We start from the raw sequence: 22607 nt of genomic DNA on the forward strand, positions 1-22607 counted from the left end.
ATTGCACATTTTCACTTAGGTGTTGAGTTATTTTGAGGTGACAGCAAATTTACACTGTTACACTCACTACTTTACATTGTAGCAAAGTGTCATTTCTTCAGTGTTGTCACATGAAAAAATATAATAAACAATTTACAAAAATGTGAGGGGTGTACTCACTTTTGTGAGATACTGTATATACATATATACATACATAATATGAGATCAAACCTAAACAGGTAAAATCTAAAGGACATTGAATGAGAAAATTGTATAATGTATGGCCAGCTTCTTTAATAACTTTGTCTGACTGTTTTTTTCTCATATTTTTGAAAGAAGTGCTATTCATTTGGCAGTCACATAACTAAGCAGTGCGCGCCTAATAAGGGAGAAAACATTTTTGTTGGGCAACTCAACTATAATAATATACACATTAAAGAGATTTGCACTTTGCACTCTTGAATTAACAGGCCCTCAATTTGATGTTACATTATAAGTGGGCGTGTTTGTTGACTTTATATAACTCAGCAAATGTATGCAGCTGAAAAAATCCTCTGTTGATGAAGTCTTCTCAGAGAACCATAAAGTGTGTGTATTGTACTATACTTCTGGCAGACTCCCTTCTCAGGAAAGGGGAGAGCAGCTGCCATAAAGGACTGTTTAGATCATTCACAAAGAAGCTGTCATTGATAAAATACATTTTTCACATTTCTTTTAACATTTATCTGCTGGGCATCTTTGCTAGATACTGCTAAAAACAGCAGCTGCTTTTCGCATATATAGCTATATACAGTATGCAATTCTATATTTTTTGAGGGTCAGTTCTAAAGTTTGGATCTCATCCCATACTAGAACGGTAGCACATAAAGAATTATATATTTCATTGAGCTTAGCTCATTCATTGTTGACAGTCCAAATTCTGGGCTTTTGTCATGCTGTTATGGACATAATAAATATGTTGGTCTCATCCAGTAGTATATTATTTATCAATGTTTGGAAGCCTTTTGGAGTACATTAAGATTTGAATATATTTTGAATATTTTCATAACCAAATCCATTTGTATGGGTAATTATAGTGGTGATGTGAGAGATTTTGTTCGAATACAGTTAACATGTCCAAGCAAATCAAATAAATCCCAAGGATGTACCAGTACATTAAGACTGTCAGATAACTTACTAGTAGACAACCCAGTTTAAAACTGGGTATGGTTCATTCATACTTGTATATCAATTAATGTAAAAGAACAATTGGTTGCACTATTGAAGTCATCAAACAGCTTTTAAGAAACAGGAAAATAAAAGAAGTCTTGTAAGCTGGGCTCATATCTCATTATGATATCACAAAATATATTATGTACATCATCCTCCTGTATAAACATATACATATATGTATACACACACACACATTATATATATATATATATATATATATATATATATATATATATATATATATACACATATATATATATATATATATATATACATACACACATTGAAATGGGGCATGGTAATTAGAAATTAATTAGAAAGTCCTCACAATGGTTCCCTTGAAACCCCTTGATATAAATATGAAGCTCAATATTTCCACATCAGATTCTGAGTGCTCCAGTTTTAGTAAATCTCCCCCATATAGTTTAGAGCATATAGAAAGGGGCATCTATACCCATGCATACCTAGGACAGCATGAACGCTAAATTTAGCCATACACGTTTACACAATATTTCCATTTTTTGTATGGACATGGCGAATGGCTGTTAGATTGACAGCCAAAATCCTTATCTGTATCTAGAAGCCACTTTACTATACACTTTTTCTCCATTTAGAGACACAGCAAGTCTTTTATCTACGTGACCTATGAATGGAGGGGATGGACTTTTCATCGCCTGTTCTTTTTTTTTCAAAGATCCTGTTTTAGTCATAGAAGCTGTAGTACTGGGTGGAAAGCGCAGGCATAATCAGGCTCTCTTGATGAGAGCCTTTGACAGTCCCTTAGTTCTATTACCGGAAGATTACAGCCACAAGGGGTGGGTGATTGTGGGAGGGGGACAGGCAGGGAAAGAAGATGATTTTACCTAAAAGAAGATGCATTAGCACATCCTACTAAATTTAGGTTATGTCCATTGTGCATATCTTTCTAGGTTTTTTTGGTTGCATTTAGGCTTAAAAAGAGACCATTTTGGCTCTTAATAAGGCAGTGCACATCATTCTGAAACTAAAGGATCAACCTCCTGCTTCTACCAGTGCTGTCTCCAGCCTTGGGTCATTTTAAACTCCTAAGGCCACAAGTACTTTTCCTTTCAAACTAGTTTGTAAGGAGATTGGAAACATTCTGATAAGTTATTTGCTCGCCCCAAGCGCTTGATAGCATGTCATCTGTCTAGTGATAATTTTGTGCATAAGTGGCTGATTTCCATTCTGGATTTGGTCCTTTCACGTCTTACCAAGATGCTTAATATTATGTGGGAGGATGCACTTGTCTTAAAGGACCCAACCAATAACTAGTTGGAAGCGACAACATGGTTTAGCGTTGGAGATTCTCAAGCCCCAACTATGGACGTTTTTGCAGCCAGGAGAATATAAAAGATGAGGGTGCGTAGATGTTGGGATGTCTCATCTGAGAGGTCATTCAATAGTGCTATCTTAGCATTTTTGGTGTTTTTAACTCCAGTCACTGAATAAATAAGGTTGAGTTTTCTAATGCAGAACTGTTGAGCTCCTGGACAAGACCACTATATAGTATATGGTACATAGTGCACTCATTACCTATAATGGGTTATCCTTTTTCTATTGTTTGCCAGTGCCCTAACCTCCTGTAGCCAGCAGTATAACCCTTGATGAAAAGGATTTTACAATGAGTACAGATATCCTTGTATTGTGTTGTTGCAGGCCTGTTACTGCAGATCACAGATATACAGTAAAAACTTTAGTTTAGTTTTTGTTCTTTTAATAAAGGTTATTCTTATATTAAGTGGGCCATTCAGGCTAAGGGAAGCTTTAATTAAAATGACCAACAAAGTAGCTTTTCTAGGAGCTGTGGGTGATGTTGCTGCTCTTCACTGCTTCATCTTAAACATTTGAACAAATCCGATGAGAATGGAAACGTGTGTCAGTGTGTATTACAAGGTACTGTAATTGAATGTGAATGCAATCCTTGTAAGACTGTATAATATAGATAGCATCAAACTTTTTTCTTGTAGGTGATATCATTTTTCTTCATTGGATTAATGTCAATGATGATTCCAGTGTGCCATAACTTTGGTGGCTTGATTGCTGTCTGTCTATTCATGGGCCTATTCGATGGCTGCTTTATATGTATTATGGCTCCTATTGCATTTGAACTGGTTGGACCACAGCATGTTTCTCAGGCCATTGGATTTCTACTTGGATTTATGTCTATTCCAATGGTTGTTGGCCCTCCTGTTGCAGGTACAGTAGAAGTTTAATGTATCTTTTCTATCTATAAGTCTTTATACTACCAAACATTTATTTTAGAACTTTTTTATTTTTTTTTTATTTTGATACTGTCAGCTCTGATTTTGCTGACTTTTGAGTAGAGATGCTTTTGGCATTGATATTTAGATTTTGAAAATGTAATTTTGACATGCCACAAAATTACAGTTCCAGTTCACTATGGCATCCCAGATGCAATAACCCAGCTCTCCAAAAGTTGCATAGTCCTGAAAAGCCTGCATATTTCATAGATAAAATGTGCAATTTATAAAATGTGTTTTATCACTTTTTCATTGCATTTTTACTGAAATATTTGTTAATTGTAGTAGGTAAACTGATGTCCTTTGGATTACTTCACCAATCCATATTAGATGAAGTGGTTAAACACAAGAAGCAGCCTTCCTAAACTTAGTCAGACAGTTCAAAAGTCCTTTAGAACTGTAATAGGGCGTACACACGGTCGGACTTTGTTCGGACATTCATGCACTGTACTGATGTGAAAATCTACAAAACCGTATATACCCAATTTTAGTATGTGTGTTAAGCAGAAACACATTTGCTTGCTGCTTTGGCTTTCAGGGACCCCTGGCCTGCATGCTCTGTGCCTCTATATATCTCGGTTTGTCTCTATATACAGCGCTGTACAACTGAACACTGCTGTATACAGTTGAATAATGCTAGATACAGCCCTGAGACACCATATACTAATCTGCCTTGTTATATACATCCTGTGGCAGGGTGAGGCCATGTCACTGTGTAAAATAGCAGTCTAGGCAGTGTTAATTTTGGCAGCAAATTTTTATTTAGCTTTATGCCCCGTACACGCGAGCGGATTTTCTGTCGGAAAAAACCTGGATGGTTTTTCCAACGGAATTCCGCTCAAGCTTGGCTTGCATACATACACACGGTCACGCAAGAGTTCTCTAAACTTTCGACCGTCAAGAACGTGGTGACGTACAACATTAAGACTAGCCAATAAAATGAAGTTCAATGCTTCAGAGCATGCGTCGAATTGTTTGCGAGCATGCGCAGGAATTTTGCGCTTTGGAATTGGTACAGACGATCAGAAATTCTTTTTTTCCGACCGAAAAATTCAGAACCTGCTCTCAATCTTTTGCTGGCGGGAATTTTGCCAGCGAAAGTCCGATGGAGCATACACACGGTCGGAAATTCTGACCAAAAGCTCACATCGGACTTTTGCTGGCGGAATTTCCGATCGTGTGTACGGGGCATTAGTCTTATGCCCCGTACACATGGTCGGACTTTGTTCGGACATTCCGACAACAAAATCCTAGGATTTTTTCCGACGGATGTTGGCTCAAACTTGTCTTGCATACACACGGTCACACAAAGTTGTCGGAAAATCCGATCGTTCTGAACACGGTGACGTAAAACACGTATGTCGGGACTATAAACGGGGCAGTGACCAATAGCTTTCATCTCTTTATTTATTCTGAGCATGCGTGGCACTTTGTCCGTCGGATTTGTGTACACACGATCGGAATTTCCGACAACGGATTTTGTTGTCGGAAAATTTTATCTCCTGCTCTCCAACTTTGTGTGTCGGAAAATCCGATGGAAAATGTCCGATGGAGCCCACACACGGTCGGAATTTCCGACAACACGCTCCGATCGGACATTTTCCATCGGAAAATCCGACCGTGTGTACGGGGCATTACAGTTGTGATTGAGGGCCATGCTAAATTATTTGATGACATTTCCCACTCCCTGTCACTCAATATTATAATTTTTCAGTCAGACAGAATATGGTTACAATTAATAATCTTGTTGGGCCTCATTCATAACTATTATAGTACTATTTGGTAATTAGATACAGGGGAGAACTGCTTTGCTTTGATAGGTACATTTTAGTTTGATAGAGAACTGGTAAAGGTGTCCAAAAGATCTTTAAACAAGTTGACTTTCAGGGGCATCTATTCAATAAAATTTAAGTAAAGCTGCACTAAAAAATAAAGTGATTAAAAACAATGCTGATGAAGGTAAATATGCCAGTGGCATAGAAATCTACTGGCTTTTCAAAAACATTTTTTTTTCTCTGATGCCATTACACATTCCCGTATCAAAAGACCGCCTTCAAACACACCATTTCTGTGATATGATATACTCCTCTCCCAACTCTAGCAATACCTCTACCTCCCTTTCCTATGTGTTTAAATGTGAGACCTGTCCCCCACTGACCTCGCAGATTGGAGCAAAGCCTGGTCCAGCATAGTGAAGTGCTCATTTAACACAGCCACGTTGGAGGCAGCCTAAAAGGTCCTGTAAACAGTGTACACAGCAATTTCCTTAGCAGAAGCTATAGAACACACCACAGTGAACAGGCCTGCTTCAGTTGACCTTTACTGCAAATTCAGGCCATGAGCCCCCAAATGTTTTTGGTAAAGTAAAAAAGTTCTTATAGCGCTGCCCAATAGTGAACAACCAATCATTCAAATATTAACCACTTCACACCCAAGGACGTCATATGACATCCTGGAATTTTAGTGGGGATATCTGAATGATACCTGCAGCTGAAGGCATCATTCAGATATCATCTTTTTCAGCCAGCGATTCCCTGCACCGTCAGAACAATCATAGTGGCAGTCCAGGACATCCCCCCTCCTGTCGCCCTCCGGTGCTTCTCCCGGCTCGCCCGTACGATCGGCGAGTTGGAGAAGGAATCCGCCGGCGCTGAAAGTTGAACATAGAGATTTCCGGTGACCAGAGAGTCCCCAGTCATCTCTATGACCTTCGGAGGCCCGGGCGTGACGTTATGAGGTCACATCAGGGCTGGCGGAAGTAAACATTGCCGGGTTTAGGCTGGAAAGGCCGAGATCATTTTTTATTTTGTTTGATTTAGGTCTTTCCCTCCCTAGAGGAGAGATGTGGGGTCTTATAGACCCCACATCTCTCCATAAAGAGGACCTGTCAAGCACTATTCCTATTACAAGGGATGTTTACATTCCTTGTAATAGGAATTAAAATGATCAATAAAAAAATGTAAAGAACAAGTGTAAAAATTAAAAAAAAAAAGTAAAATAAACAATATAACTTTTTTTTTTTAAAGCAATTACTCAACTTAGAGATAGAATCAAGATGTACTGTTTATCAGGGTTCTTTTCTCAGAGTCCAACTCAAAACGTCTCCAAAGTTCTCCAGCTTCTAGCAGTAATGTCTTGCTCTTTTGTCTTCCAAAACAACTCTCTCTTTTGTCTCACAACATGCTTGTTTTAAAACCTAATCGCCTCCCCCTAAAATTCTCTACCTCATATCCTGTAAAGCAGTGGTCATCAACTCTGTCCTCAGGGCCCACTAACAGGCCAGGTTTTATGTATTACCTTGGGGAGATGCAGACAACAGGCATACCCTACTTTTAAGTACACAATGGGGTTTATTTACTAAAGCTAGAAAGTGCAAAATCAGGCTCACTTCTGCATAGAAACCAATGAGCTTCCAGGTTTTATTAGCAAAGCTTCATTGAACAAGCCGAGGTTAGAAGCTCATTGATTTCTATGCAGAAGTGAGCCTGATTTTGCATTTTCCAGCTTTAGTAAATAAACCCCATTGCGTACTTAAAAGTGGGGTATGCCTGTAGAATATAGCAATCACCGAGCAGCAAGTGATATCACCTAACCACACGCAGAATTAGGCCCCGACCGTTACAACCCTGGCAAACTGATAACACTAGAAATCTCAAGAGACATTGCCGTGCTCTTGAACGACTGTGGCGTAAAACCAAATGCCTGCAAGATTTCACCCTATATAAATCTGCCCTTCTAAAATACAATTCATGCCTCCATGCTGCCAAACAAGCCTACTTTGTCTCTCTTATTAATTCCTTGTCATCCAGTCCCCGTCGGCTCTTCTCAACCTTTAACTCTCTGCTTCGTCCACCACCCCCTCTACCCACTAACTCACTCACTGCCCAAGAGATTGCCAATCACTTCAAAGACAAGATCAATGCAATTCGTGAGGACATCTCCACTGTGCGTACATCTTCCCCACCCATCATACCTTGCCCAGCAGCACATTCAACCCTCTCCTCTTTTGAATTGGCTACTACGGAAGAGGTTACAAAAATTTTCTCGAATGCCCACCTAACCAATTGTCCCTTGGATCCTGTTCCCTCACAACTACTACGGTCACCCTCTTCTTCCATCCTATGCTCCCTCACCCACATCTTCAATCTCTCCCTTTCTAGTGGCATTTTCCCCTCCCCTCTAAAACATGCACAGATCACTCCCATTCTTAAAAAGCCCTCACTGGACCCTACCGACCTGAACAACTTAAGACCCATCTCATTACTCCCATTCACCTCTAAACTTCTAGAACGCTTAGTCTACAACCGTCTTAGCTCCTACCTCAATGAAAATAACCTTCTTGACCCCTTACAGTCTGGCTTTCGCTCGCAGCACTCCACGGAAACTACCTTACTAAAACTCACTAACGATTTACTAACTGCTAAAACCAACAGCCAGTACTCCATACTCCTACTACTTGACCTCTCTGCGGCCTTTGATACTGTTGACCACCCGCTCCTTCTCAATAAACTACATTCCCTTGGCCTCCGAGATTCTGCTCTATCCTGGTTCTCTGGCTATTTATCACAGCGCTCCTTCAGTGTCACCTACAACTCTGTCTCCTCCTCTCCATTGCCCCTTTCTGTGGGGGTCCCCCAAGGCTCGGTTCTTGGACCCCTTCTCTTCTCTATCTACACCACCTCCCTTGGTCACCTAATAACTGCCCACGGCTTCCAATACCACTTATACGCTGATGACACCCAAATCTATCTGTCTACTCCTCACCTCACTCCTTCAGTCTCCTCTCGCATTACTAACTTACTAACTGACATATCAGCATGGATGTCGCACCACTTCCTTAAACTAAATCTCTCTAAAACTGAGCTATTAATATTCCCCCCCGCCCGTGCCCCCCTCCATGACTTTTCCATCAAAATCAACAATGCAACCATCAGTCCCTCCCCTCACGCCAGGGTACTAGGTGTAATCCTAGACTCCGACTTGTCATTTCAGCCTCAAATCCAATCATTGTCAAAAGTTTGTAGAATTCACCTCCGTAACATCTCTAAAATTCGCCCTTTTTTAACAAATGAAACCACCAAGCTCCTCATTCACTCCCTTGTTATCTCTCGCCTTGACTATTGCAACTCCCTTCTCATTGGCCTACCGCTCCATAGGCTATCCCCTCTTCAGTCTATCATGAATGCTGCTGCCAGACTTATCCACTTTACCAACCGCTCAGTGTCTGCCAACCCTCTACTTCAATCCCTACACTGGCTCCCAATCACCCAGCGAATTAAATTCAAAATTCTAACCACAACATACAAAGCCATTCACAACTCTGCCCCAAGCTACATCACTAATCTTGTCTCCAAATATCACCCAAATCGTCCTCTCCGCTCTTCTCAAGACCTCCTGCTTTCAAGCTCTCTCATCTCCTCCTCCCATGCTCATCTCCAGGATTTCTCCAGAGCCTCTCCAATCCTCTGGAACTCGCTACCTCCATCTATCCGGCTAGCCCCTACTCTTGCTACCTTCAGGCAATCCCTGAAAACTCATCTCTTCAGGAAAGCCTATCACGTCTCCAACTAATCTCCTACCACTTCCACCAGCTCATTCCCCACAGTTACAACCTTTTGTACCACCTGCCCCACCCTATTAGATTGTAAGCTCTTCTGAGCAGGGCCCTCTTAATCCTATTGTATTGTATTATATTATAACTGTATTGTCTCCCTTTTATATTGTAAAGCGCTGCGTAAACTGTTGGCGCTATATAAACCCTGAATAATAATAATAATAATAATGTATTTCAGTTATCTTGCAAACCTGGCCTGTTAATGGGCCCTGACGACAGGGTTGATGACCACTGCTGTAAAGAGCTTTCTCTGAAACCAGTCTGACTGGTACATATCAATAGGGGGAGCCTTAGATTTTTAAAAACACATGGTCTTAAAAATCTAACTAAGCAATATAACAAATAAATCTGCTATAAAATCACCTAAATATCCATAGAAACACAGGTCCTCCTGCGCTGGTAACAGGTCCCAGCCCGCATTGCCAAGTCAAACCCATTCTATAGTGATAGACGCTTCCGGGACTGTGGTCAACGAGGAGATGCAGTACACATTTGGTGGTCCTGCCCCCGCCTCGTGGGATTTTGGTCAAGGGTCTTTGGACTCCTGTCAACCCTTTTCCATGTGCCTTTCCATAAGGACCCCAAACTCGCATTGCTCCGTTGTCTGACCCCGGGCCTCTTCTCCTACCAGCAGAATTTAGCTATTATCCGTTCATTGCAGCTAAGCACACAAAAGCAAGAGCCTTGAAAAAGCTGTCTGTATCATTCACAGAGAGCACCTTGACAACTCTTATGATCCAAGAAAAGATGACAAGATGCTGTTAGAGTCATGTGAAACTTTGGTCTTTAATCCATTCCTCTTGCCTGCCTGTCTTGTTTTTTTCAGTAGATGAGGACTCGCCGCTTACCCCATGCTTGCACATTGCCTAACTGCAACATGCCAAATTCTAGACATGGGAGGGGAACAGTCCCTATGTACTGGGTGCCCCAAGCTCATTTTCCATTTATGGTCTGGGGGCAGCTTGCAGAGCACCCACTGAAGGTGTTGAGGTCTGCAGTCTGGAGCCATGCAGTCCTCTCCTGTTAGAGAGACTAGTCTAGAGTCTATCCCATGTTCCTTGGCTCCATCAGGTGTGACTGAGTCCTCTGCCCTCTTGATTGAGGTTTTTGGTCATGCGAGACTTTATGACACAAATTACCCAGTTATTTACTGAACCTGATCACAGGGGCCACAGGCCTGCTCCTATGCCCTCTCCAGCAGCTTCTGAGCCATTGGCTGCAAAGATTCAGATTCTGAGGCTCTCAAACTTTTGTCAGATGAGCTTACCCCTGAGGAGTCACACTTTTCTGCAATTAAAGGAGCGTTAAAGGAGATCATTTTGGTTCTTAATGGTGCAGTGCACACCACCCTAAAACTAGAGGATCAGGCTAATGCCTCTTCAAGTGCTGTTTCCACCCAAGGGTTTAATGGTCTTGTAAGGCTGCAAAAACTTTAGTTTTGCACTTGATTTTCCAGCTGTTTCTGAATAAAGATTGGAAGCAACCTGACTGGCTGTTTGCTCCTCCTAAGTGCTTGCTGGCCTTTTATTCATTTGGTCTGAATTTTTTAAAAATTGGTCCATTCCCTCTGTAAATCTGACCAGGTCTCACTTTAACAAGGCGACTACCATATCGGTGGAGGATGCACCTACTTTTAAGGCTGAAAACAACAAAGTCAGACAGCGCTTGGCTCAATTATAAGGAGTTGTATAAGCCATGAGATATGGTAGCTGAAGTGTATCCTCAGTCAATGAATGGTTAAAAACACATATTGTTTATTTCATTTTGCAGTGTTGCAAACGTTACCACGCTGGGCACCGATGGGTCACTGGTGTCCAATAGGCTGGGAGAAATCATTGGGAGGCACCAGCCACCATGTCCACAGAGGTGGAATGGGCTGCTGTGTAATCCAAGCTGGACCTTGCCAGCACATGCAGGTGACATCACTCAAGTGGATGGACAGACGCGCAAAGCCCTGAAGAAAGCCATGTGGAACCAGTGTGGAGCACCAGTGTCCCTGTTGCCGGTGATGACGCGTTTTGCAGGGAAGCTTGCGCTCTATGCTGGTTGCATGTGGCTTCCTTCCGGGTATCTCGCTTCTGCCCAGCCGCTTGAGTGATGTCACCTGCATGTGCCGCGAGGTCTGGCTTGGACTGCACAGCAACCTGTTCCACCTCCATGGCTGGTACCTCCCCATGATTTCTCCTTGCCTATTGGACACAGTGACCCATTGGTGCCCAGATCCTCAGCGTGGCAACATTTGCAACACTGTATAATCTTCCCTTTCCTTTATGAAATATACAATTCCTTATAATTGAGCTACCAAGCGCTGTCTGATTTTGCTGTTCTCAGCCATTTAGCATTATTTCAGTGTGATCTGACAGCTGCACAGTCAAGCTCTGATTATACTACTATGTCTTTTTTCCTCCTCTTCCCCATTTCTTACATAAGATTTGGATCCAGTTATCAGCGTCTGGAACTCAGTTTTTTTCTATGTACCTGCTTTTAAGGACCCAAACAAAAAGTGGTTGGATGCTCATTCCAAAACCTGTGACTTTACTTTGTAAAACTATGTCTGCTTTGGCAAATAGGAATCTCACCACTACAGCTGCTGTCCCTCTGCTTGTTAAACACATAGAGATGATGACTGGAAGCCTCTCATCTTATTTCTTGCATATGTCTCCTGTCAGTACATATGCATAGGGCATTTTGTCTAAAAGGCTGGAACCATCTTGTTAGAAGTGTTTGATCCTCATGGCTTTTGAGGGACATTACCTTTTGGACCAGTTTGAGACATTCTCATCAAGGACTCACTATTAAAGTCTGGCATTCCAAGTCTGCCAAATCCTCAGACAAGGCTTTCTTTGCAAGAAGGTATGACCCCAGTTTCCAGACTGAGGGGATATTTCTTGACCTTTGCAGACACTTAGACATGACCTGGAGCTCTTCAGATTTTGTGCAAGACGTATTTAAAATCTTACCACAGAACTAGAAATCTTGGTTTTCTTTGTAACCTCAATAATACAATTATGGCTCATATTCTGAATTTAGGAATGAATATGGTGATAGACTCACCCAGGACAGAGGCTTTTGGAGGGGACTGAATGCTAGCATCTTGCCTACCGACTATGGGCCCTGGCATTTGAGAGAGCATCTGATATCTATATTTAGACTGGAGGAAGTGGTATATGACGAAAGCACTCAAGCGGAATGTTTGACATTTTGTTTCAATTGTGGCAAGCAGTGGGATGCTTCCTGAAGTCTGGGACATCCAAACCTCCACCCGTATCCAAGATCAGTATAGCAGACTTCAGTCACCCCAACGGAGATATGGACCTGCCATCAGAGTTCCCCAGGGTGCTGCGGATCGTCCTTTCAGCATACTCCAGGACTGCGTCTGAGGATAAATACCTGGAGCTCAGGCAGCAGATTTGGGTAGGAATCTGGATTGGAGCCCTCCAGGTCGCTGATATACAACAGGGCAAGTGCTTTCCAACCCCAGAGGACCGGGTCAGTGACCAGTGGGCATTGCGGATGGCATTCCCGGGGAGAGCAGCCTCAGGAGCAGTGGGTGTCTGAGTTGGACAGGCTGGTCCAGCAGGAGATAGAGCTGGACAATCGTTATCGGGCTCTGCAATGGCACGCAGAGCAAGAATATTTAGGGGAGACAACAGAATGCTCTCCGGAGGGATATGACTTTGGTGGCCCTGGATTGCTGTGGGAGAGCCTTACTGATGGTTTTGTGTTTGGCGATGAAGGAGAAACTACCTATGAGGACCTGCGAGATTATAGAGAAGGTATGCTCGGTCTTGCAGGGGTCTCAGAGCTTAAACTGGACCTGGAATATTTGCTAAGGAAAGAACAGCATCTGGAAAGGGCATACGGGAAACTGCTAGAACACGTTCAGCAGCATGCCAGAGAATTGGCAGTGGAAACTCCAGAGATTGCCGTCCCCAAAACTGAAATGCTAACAACAGGGCTGAGCTCTGCTAGCCTCTGCCCAGCACCAACAGCAGCTTCAGGCTTCCTGAGAGAAGAGGCAGCCGGCCTTTCTCCCACAACAAGGACATAGGATTTCCTGCCAGCAGCATCTGTGGAGTTACAAGAAACTTCTCCAGCTGAAGCGCTGGCAACCGGACAGAGGGTCCAAGACCTCTGCCTTACACCTGTGGCAGTTCTGGAGGCCCAGGGTGAGGAGGTGGCGGTCACTCCCAAAGCAGCAGACCAGGATCTAGGGGGAGAATGCAATCGTCACCTCACAACTGCAGCTTGAACTAGCGTTGGTGGATGGGTCTGTAGTCTCCAATAACAGCAACCCAGAAGAAGTGCTGGCAACAGGACAGTTTGCTACCAATCTCTGCCCAGCACCGGCAACAACTGCAGAGTTCCAGGGAACCAGGGCGGTCGGCCTTCCTCCCCACCTGAAGTGCTGGCCGCCGGACAGAGAATCAATGACCTCTGCCCCACACCTACTGATGACAATTATTCCTTGCAGCCAAGAATGGAGATCATGCGGACTGACTATGTGAGTTCACTCTGCCCGACTAACGCATGTCCAGACCAGGTGGAGGTCTGGGACCTTGTTGGTCGACTTTTGATGGGGGAGAAATGTGATAGACTCACCCGGGACAGAGGCTTTTGGAGGGGACTGAATGAATAGCCTCTTGCCTACCGACTATGAGCCCTGGCATTTGAGTAATCTACAAACATTTAGGAAGATATTCTGTTATGTAATGCAAAAGGACATTATTAAGGAGGCCATGATGGTCTCTGCCAGTGTGGGACTCATAGCAGATGTATATGAAAGGAATGCTGATTAATAAGATCTGGAAAGCCCTGGGTCTCCTGTTGTTTACTAGTCTGGAGGGTCTTTCACCCATTGTTGTTTGTGCTAATTAACTCTGCTATTCTGTGAAGGAGTTCTGTGTTGATATTTATGATAATGTGTATTGTAGTTAGTGAGCTAGGAGACAACAAGGCTATGACCTGAAAGAGTCACCTAGTCTGGAAATGAATAGTTAATTAGTTCATGTTCATTTATGTTTTTGATTACAGGTGTATTGTTAGAGTAATATGTGCAGGAGCGGGGACCCTCCTCTTCAAATGTATAAAAGACTGTATTCTGTGTTTAAATAAACAGTTTTCTTGTTCAGCAGCCAAAATGAGTACTGTCTAGTTATTGGTTGTCAACGGTTTGGAATATATGATATGTATATTCAGACTGGAGGAAGCAGTATATGACGAAAGCACTCAAGCGGAGTGTGGGATGTTTCATTACAAATATCATCAATCATCATCAATCAATGCATAACTTATGCTGGTCTGAAGTGAAAACTAGTGTGCACTCATCCTTCCTTTTTAGTCCCCATGAACCAAAATAACCCACTTCCCACCGCCACAGATGCATACTTACTTTTTTTTTTATTTTGCCCTGACATACTCTTTAAAGTAAGTAAGGGGAGAGTGAGTTGTTTTTTAGGTCTGGGGGTTCGGCAGAAAGAAGGGCCAATTAACAATTTTGCACCTAGCATAAACTTTTAATGAACTTTTGAATACTAAATCTTTTTTGAGAAAGGTTGAACACAGTGCACAGGAAGGTTTGTGTTTTATCTAAAATTGTATGAGCTTTGTTATTAATCAGTTTGATAAAATTTATAATGAATTTTAAGGAAATAGTTGTTGCATCATAAATACATTTTTGGTTTCTCTAGGTCTTCTGCGAGACAGTCTTGGCTCTTATGATGTAGCATTTTACCTTGCGGGTGTCCCCCCCATAATTGGTGGATTTATCCTATGTCTTATCCCATGGGTCCATGGAAGGACTAAACAGGAAAAAACAAAGGCTGTGGATGGAGAAAAAGAAGAAAGGAATATGGATAATGCTGCAAGCCCACTGAAACCTGGCACAGCGGAGAATGATAAAAAAGATGATGTCTCTGTCATTTAATTAGTGTTTCTTACACGAATAACTGCTTTAATCTCTTTTTTACCTTTTTTATGACAGTGACTAAATGTTGTAAGAGGTGCTATAAAACCAAAGCTGTATGATCACGCTGAGCTGTTTTCTTGCACAACCCACTGAGCCTGCCATGCCAAGATCCCTCTTTGACAGCTCAGTGAAACTCCCTGCACATATGTGGGTGATGCCAGGACTAATGAGCTGGAAGCTTTGAATATCACAGAGAAGTATTATTTATCATCAGGAAAGTGCTGACTGCTCATTGCTTAAAAGCACTGGAAGATTTGTTGTAATAGCAACTTTCTTCTTCAGTCTCAATGACTCAACATGTTTCTGTTTTGTTTACTAGACTTCATTGCATGAAATTCTACCAGTTCTACAATTTGCAGAAGATTGGTGAAAATGTTTTAGAGAATAGCACATTTACCTTACGTTTTCTTATTTTCACACTTACTTATTCTTGTACTTGTACAAAAATTGTAACCATTTTTCAAAAACATGATTGGAAAGTTTTCATTCACAGACAGTTCCCCTCAGTATTCAAACCTAAATTTGTGAGCAGGCCCCATTGGCTGTGGTATGGTAGCAGCTATTGTCCTGCACAAAAATGTTGACACTGATCAGGTTGCAGCAGCAATGCTTGCCTTTCCATTAACTATGGCTATTGGACTGTCTGCTTCTCCAGCTTTGATGTGCATACCACAGCCCATCGCTAGTGGTCAGAACATTTTGGCAGCCATTTTTGATAATGCGGCAGTATGTGCTTCTCAGGCAACAATACTAAAGGTCAGCATTCCAGCTGCCATCACTGTAAAGAGAGGTGTCGCTACTGCCTTCACAGGTGGGCATTTGGTGTTACAGTATAATATGGTAGGCCAATGGAGAGTGAACGCTTGGAGGCAGATTAGATTTTCATTACTAATCTTAGAAGTGTAAAATGTGCTACTCTCGACAACTTTGGATCAAAATGTTCCATGTTTTTTTTCTGTAGAACATATTAGATATATCCAAAAAAAATTGTGTGCTTTTTATGTTAATTGCCCAAAATGTTTACTATGCATTCTTAAAAAGTCATCAAAACTGTGAATAATTGTGTTTATTTAGGGTACTGAGACATGCTTAATGTGGACTATCCATTGGTAAATTGTTCTTGTTGAATTACAGGTTGAAGCACCCAGTTGCCTCATACTACAGAGTTGCTAGCAGCAAACCACCATACAGTGTACTACTTTTCTCTTTACAGGCAGTATGTGTCTGAAAATATTTTTAAAGTTTTGTGTGTGTATACAATATACTGTGTATGTGTGTATATAATATATATATATATATATATATATATATATATATGTATATTAAAACAAATTCAGGAGCATACTGGCTGTAAAGAGAGAAGTGGGACTTGCTGCTTTGCTTCTATATTTTTGAAAATGCAGCCATAATGTGCTTGTAATGTAGCTGCTCCGTTATGCTGTCTATTGGAAAAATCCCACCCACAAGAAAAATTACAATAAGCTCCCAATGCTTTTACAAAATAATATCAGGGTTCTTTGTAACTTCATTATAAAAAATGTGCTGTGTTAGCATATAATTGGAAGAGAATCGAAAATATAATTCCAGACAGCCCTGAAATTACAGCACTATGCAAAATGTGCTTTCTGGAGCTCCCTGATGCCCTCCAGGCCTAACTAGCTTTATCAATTCTTTTGAACAGTTCACTAGCCAAAGTAGTAAAGTACTGCAGTGGGAATGTGGCACATCCAGCATATGTGTCTTGTTGCTGAAGTCCCAGATAATAGTTAGAGGCTGTTATGTTTAATAACTCATCAAAGTGCTCTCTTTTTGTCATTTGAGTATTGGATAGCATTTTTGGAGCAGTGCAAATTAAAATGTTTGTTCATGAAATATTAATTTCTTTTTCACTGGTAAAAGCTGTAACAAGATACATTTCATCTTCTGTATATATATATTTACCAAAGATTATACAGCTGCAAGATGATTCTTTATGATCACCTTAGCTTTAAATTGAAATACCTGCTTCTTATATGCAGTGTGATGCTGTACAAACCCAAAGGCATATCCCTTGTTCTGTAAACAATATGTGTTATAATTTGAAGGGTGAATGACAATTTACAAAATGTGAAACTGTATGTACAACATAGTTTGGCATATAACTTTTACACTGCAGCATCTTTATGTGAAGTATGCCTTTTGTAATGTAGACAAAACAATTTTTGTAGGCTAAATTGTGTTGTAAGGAATATAACCTATTAGTTCCTGAAAAGTTACCAAAATACACAGTGTATATGAACAGATTATATTGAATTGAAATACATATTTGGACAGTGGCTACATGACTAATTACATAGTAAGTTTGCTTTGCAGTGGAAAAAATAGCCTTTCTTACTATGACTAGTCTTATGGTTTGTGCCTTAAGCTAAAAATACACGTTATCTTTCATCTGTCTTACCTTAACACATGCACCAGGAATTTTATTATTTTTATCCAAAAAACTCCTGGGAGTTTTGCACTTTGCACTATCAATGTAGGCAGGAGGGAATGCTTTACTATGGAATATCTGGGCTATATAGATCCAGGTTTTCAGTCTGGTAAGCAGGAAGGTTTAAAAATGCCAAAGACTTTTTGTGAATAACAATGTGACCACCTCATTATACAGACTTATCTTCTGTAAGTCACTTTAGAAGCAATATTTGATGTTGAAAATGTTTATGTAAAATTCATCATGAAAGTTAATGCGATTCTATACTTGCCAAAAATGTACAATTTATTTCTAACAGCATTGCCATGTTGCAATAATAAATTGTTAATTAAAAAAACATACCTTTTTGTGGAAAAAAATAAAAATAGGGCTTCTGGCTGCCAGTCACATGGTCTTTGCCATAAGTACTTAAAAGACTGACATCAGGCAGATCCTCCAGCATTTGTCACATGACCAGCTGACAGAGAGGGCCCAAATGCTGTTTTTTTCCAATAAAGTTTATCAAAACTTAGTTTGCTATTTGTTTAGGAACAGCACTGTACCTATTATAAATAGCTGGCAAAATAGGGGTCACGCCTTTGCAGAGGATAGGTCTGTTTTAGGATTTATTTTGTATATCATATCTTTATTGTCATTGCAATGCAATCCATTGCTGTATGTATCTTTACAGTTTGGAAAAGTAATACTGCTAATACTTGCCATTATGTTTGTCCTTGACTACAAAAAAGAAATTTAAGTTTGAATTGAACTTAAAGTAGAACTATGGGCAACATTTTATTTTTATTTTGGATAGGGTAAGGGAGGGTTATAACCCCTTTTTTTCGCCATCTCTGTGCCATTGCAGAGATATCCCTTCACTTCCTGTCCCATAGCCAAACAGGAAGTGAGAGGTAATCTCCGGAAATTAAAGGTATTTCTTGGGAACCCCGAGGTCACCAGAACTAGTGTCTCGATTGGAAGATTTCCCTTGTATTACTTTTCTGGGGACATCCCAAAATTTGAGGTTTTCTTTTACTTTCACTTTCAATGATAACGATAAACAGGACTAATAGAGAAGGTGAATCTTGATGGGGGCACAGACAGCAACAAAAAAATGACAGGTATTCTAATCCATCTCTACTCTATCCAAAACTAAAAAAAAGTTATGCCTTTAGTTATACTATAAAGTTTGATATGTTGTGCCTTACTTTGTGCAAAATTTTACACATTAATGCCGCATACACACGATCGCACATTCCGACAACAAAATCCATGTTTTTTTTCCGACGGATGTTGGCTCAAACTTGTCTTGCATACACATGGTCACACAAAGTTGGTCGGAAATTCCGAACGTCAAGAACGCGGTGACATACAACACGTACGACGAGCCGAGAAAAATGAAGTTCAATAGCTAGTGCTGCTCTTCTGCTTGATTCTGAGCATGCGTGGAACTTTTGTGTGTTGAAATTTTGTACACACGATCGGAATTTACGACAACGGATTTTGTTGTCGGAAAATTTGAGAACCAGCTCTCAAATATTGTGTGACAGAAATTCCAATGGAAAATGTCCGATGGAGCCTACACACGGGTCGTAATTTCCGACAAAAAGCTCCCATCGAACATTTTCCGTCGGAAAATCCAACAGTGTGTGCGGGGCATTAGAAGCCTTTTTATTGTAAATCCAGGTAGTCTTTCATATCAAACTGATTTTGCTTTTTAAGTATTAGAATGTTAAAATTCTATCAGGAGCCAGTGATATAACTGAATTCATATTATTATATCAGCAGAAGCCTTGTATTCATACATAAAAATACAAAGCTTCCTGTGATTGGCTGAGCAGCGTTTGTTCCAGCTTCGGGACGGGAAGTCCCTGTACCACTACTGGAATACAGGGCTTGTATTTGTATGTAGCTAATGCAACTTGGTTCAAATGAACAATTTAAAGTTAAATAAAACCTGGAGTTAGGCTTTAATATGACACAACTTCCAGAAATGTAGACAAAACCCACCCAATATAAGCATTGCTGCACAGTTAATATGTCAGCTCCGCTAAATGTACATTGTTAATTATAGCATAGTATTTTTAAGAGCAAAGAGTCAAGTAGCTTTTTGATCAAAGAAATTACCAAGTGCCCAGATTGCATTTAGGACAGAAATAGCATATATAAATATACAACCCTTGAAATGCCAGCCACCATCATCTGTGCTGGTACCGTTAATTGTTTTTGCCTGAGTCTGAAACCTTGTTTATGTCTATCTAGCTGTTCAAATCTAAAAGGCCAACTGCAAATGGAAATAATTTAGTTTTCTTCATATATCACTTGGCGACAGCAGAGGTGCAATTACCTATCATTCCTCCAACAATGCTATAACAGAGCTGTTTTTCTTTCAGCTGGAATCACTGGTTATGAAGAATCCATGGTGAAAGAGTGACACAGTGGGGTAGATTTACTAAAACTGGAGCACCCAGAATCTAGTGCAGCTGTATACGGTAGTCGATCAGCTTCTGATTTCAGCTTGTTCAATTAAGCTTTGAAAATAAAATCTGGAAGCTGATTGGTTTCTATGCAGAGCTGCACCAGTTTTTGCACTCTCCAGTTATCGTAAATCTCCCCCAATGATATGACCCTGTAATAGCTATGCCAGGGAATTATGGTGATCATATCGCTTGTGTTTGTAGTCTTTGTGTGATAGAAGAAGCCAGCAAGTGATTCAGCTTTTCAGCAACCACACAGAACTGGAATAACTGTTTTGGGTGACGTTTGATGTTAAAAAAAAAAGCTAAGAGGATGACTAAAACAGTCAAGTTCCTTTCTGTGTTCATAATGCTTTGTCATTGTAATATTTACCATGGTCTTTTACCCTGTATTTTCTGGGGAACATTGCACAACATATATCAATACTGCACCCGATTCTTCTGATCATCAGCTGTGGAACTAAAACTTCTTAGGCTGCTTTCACTATGAGGAGCTTTACAGACACTATAGCGCTAAAAATAGTGCCTGCAAAGAGCCTGTAAAGAGCCTTTCCTCTCACTCCAGTTTGAAAGCCCGAGTGCTGTCACACTGGAGCGGTGCGCTGGCAGGACGTGAAAAAAAAGTCCAGCAAAGCAGCATCTTTGAGGTGTACAGCGCCCTTGCTGCAGCGGTGCTTTGTGGACACATTTAACCCCTTTTTGGCCATTAGCGGAGGTTAAAAGCGCCCTGCTAGCGGCTGAAAAGTGCTGCAAAAACTACGGTAAAGCGCCGCTAAAAATAGCGGCGCTTTACTGCCAACGCCCCAGTGTGAAATTAGCCTTAGAGCCCATTCACATGATTGCGGTGCATTGGTGCATTTAGCATTAACTTGTTAATGTTGTGGGTTAAGTTAGCCCACTCATTTGAATGAGCAGACACGGGCGGACCGTATGTCCGTTTTTCATCCATCCGTTTTCGGATGAAAAACTGACATACATGTATCCCTATGCGATAGCGGATGTCAGTGGATGAACATCCGCTGACATCAGTCTCCGCTATGCTCCGTTTCTGATGACGGAGGAAAACCCTACTTTTCCATCCTCTACGGTCCGTCTTCATCCGATCCCCCAAAGAGGAGAGCGGCGCTCTGACAGGTCCGTCCATGCACAGTGTGCAGAGACAGACCTGTCATCTGCCTGCTCAGTGGGGATCAACAGAGCGATCCCCTGCTGAGCAAAGCGGAGCCTGTACACTAAGGCCCCTTTCACACAGGCGTTCCTTTTGTCTATTTTTCATCCATCCATTGACGAATGAAAAATGGACATCAATGCATATATAAGGGAAAATGGATGTAAACAGATGATTATCTATTTACATCCGTTTACATCCACTTCTGTCCACATCTGTTTTTTGGAACAGATTAAAGCCCTATTTTTCTTCCATTAAAAAAACCCAGAACTAATGAAAAACGGATGTAAACGGACAAACATTGCATCCGCTTTTGCACTGATAGTGGATGTAAAAAAAAACTGATGTAAAACTGATAAGAACCTGATGATAAACTGATGAAAAACTGATCTGTTTTTTCTTTGAAATAACGTGACTGAACTGATAAAACAAACGGGACGCTCGTGTGAAAGGCCCCAAGGCTCCTTTCACATGGGCTTGTCGACGGACGGACTCCACTTTTTTTGCGTTTTTATTGCTGTGACTCTGTTAGGGAGATTCATCCTATCAATTTGTCATGTTTACCATTATCATCGAAAGTGAAAGTAGAAAATCCCAAATTTTGGGCTGTCCCCAGAACAGTGATAAATGGAAAATCTTCCAATGGGGACACTAGTTCTGGTGACCTTGATAATAATCAGGGATTCCCTCACATTGGAGGGATTTCCACTCACTTCCTTTTTTAGCTATAGGATATAAATTATATTTATCCTTTAGTTCTACTTAGAAAGTTCCTCTAGCAGGTGAATGTTCAGATCTGGATGCTGGTATACAGTAGATGGACATTTTTGATTTTGCAACAACTCTGTTATTTAAATTTGTATATTAAATATGAACATGTAATTTCAGTTTCATACCATTCAACCTATAATAACTATAGCATCATAACATATGTTCAGAAGTGCTTCTATGTATATACAAACTAAAATAGTTCAGTCTGTATTCTATAAGTTTTGTGTAATAAATGACTAAAGTTGAATCACATTGTTTCTTAATTTTATAGAGGAAGATGGCGGGAGAACATTCTAGAAAGTAACCCCACATTTGGTTTATCATGTAAAATATAAATGGTAAACTTTCTAAAACATGAGCCACAATATGCAAACGAAAAATAAATATTATTGATAGGATATCATTTGGTATTTTCAGAAAGATTATCCAGAGTTCCCATGATGGAAATACTCACAAGATCACCCTTCCTTACCCAGTTTTTGGTTGTAGTAATACTTGCAGATAAATGACATTACAAATAGAATTGGCAAAATGAAAAACGTAAGATGGCACAGTTACAATCATTTAAAGAGAAGTGCTGAAATAAAAAATAATAAACATACATACTCACCTAGACAGCTGCAACATCAATCTGATGATGCAGCTTTACCCTGCTGCTTCTACACCAAGAACTGATCGATCAAAGTTCAT

At 40.8% G+C, this 22607-nt stretch overlaps 1 protein-coding gene across 1 annotated transcript in view; it reads left to right on the plus strand.

Moving 5' to 3' along the window:
• SLC16A10 (solute carrier family 16 member 10) overlaps nucleotides 1–22164 on the plus strand; it is a 149758-nt gene extending 127594 nt beyond the window's left edge. The window contains exons 5-6 of the mRNA XM_073627089.1: nucleotides 3180–3408; nucleotides 14778–22164. Of these exons, the coding sequence (XP_073483190.1) occupies nucleotides 3180–3408; nucleotides 14778–15013 (465 nt within the window). The 3' untranslated portion in view covers nucleotides 15014–22164. The remainder of the gene's footprint in view (nucleotides 1–3179; nucleotides 3409–14777) is intronic.
• The last annotated feature ends 443 nt before the right edge of the window (nucleotides 22165–22607 follow it).

The sequence above is a fragment of the Aquarana catesbeiana genome, linkage group LG04, assembly GCF_042186555.1.
Source record: "Aquarana catesbeiana isolate 2022-GZ linkage group LG04, ASM4218655v1, whole genome shotgun sequence".
NCBI lineage: Eukaryota > Metazoa > Chordata > Amphibia > Anura > Ranidae > Aquarana > Aquarana catesbeiana.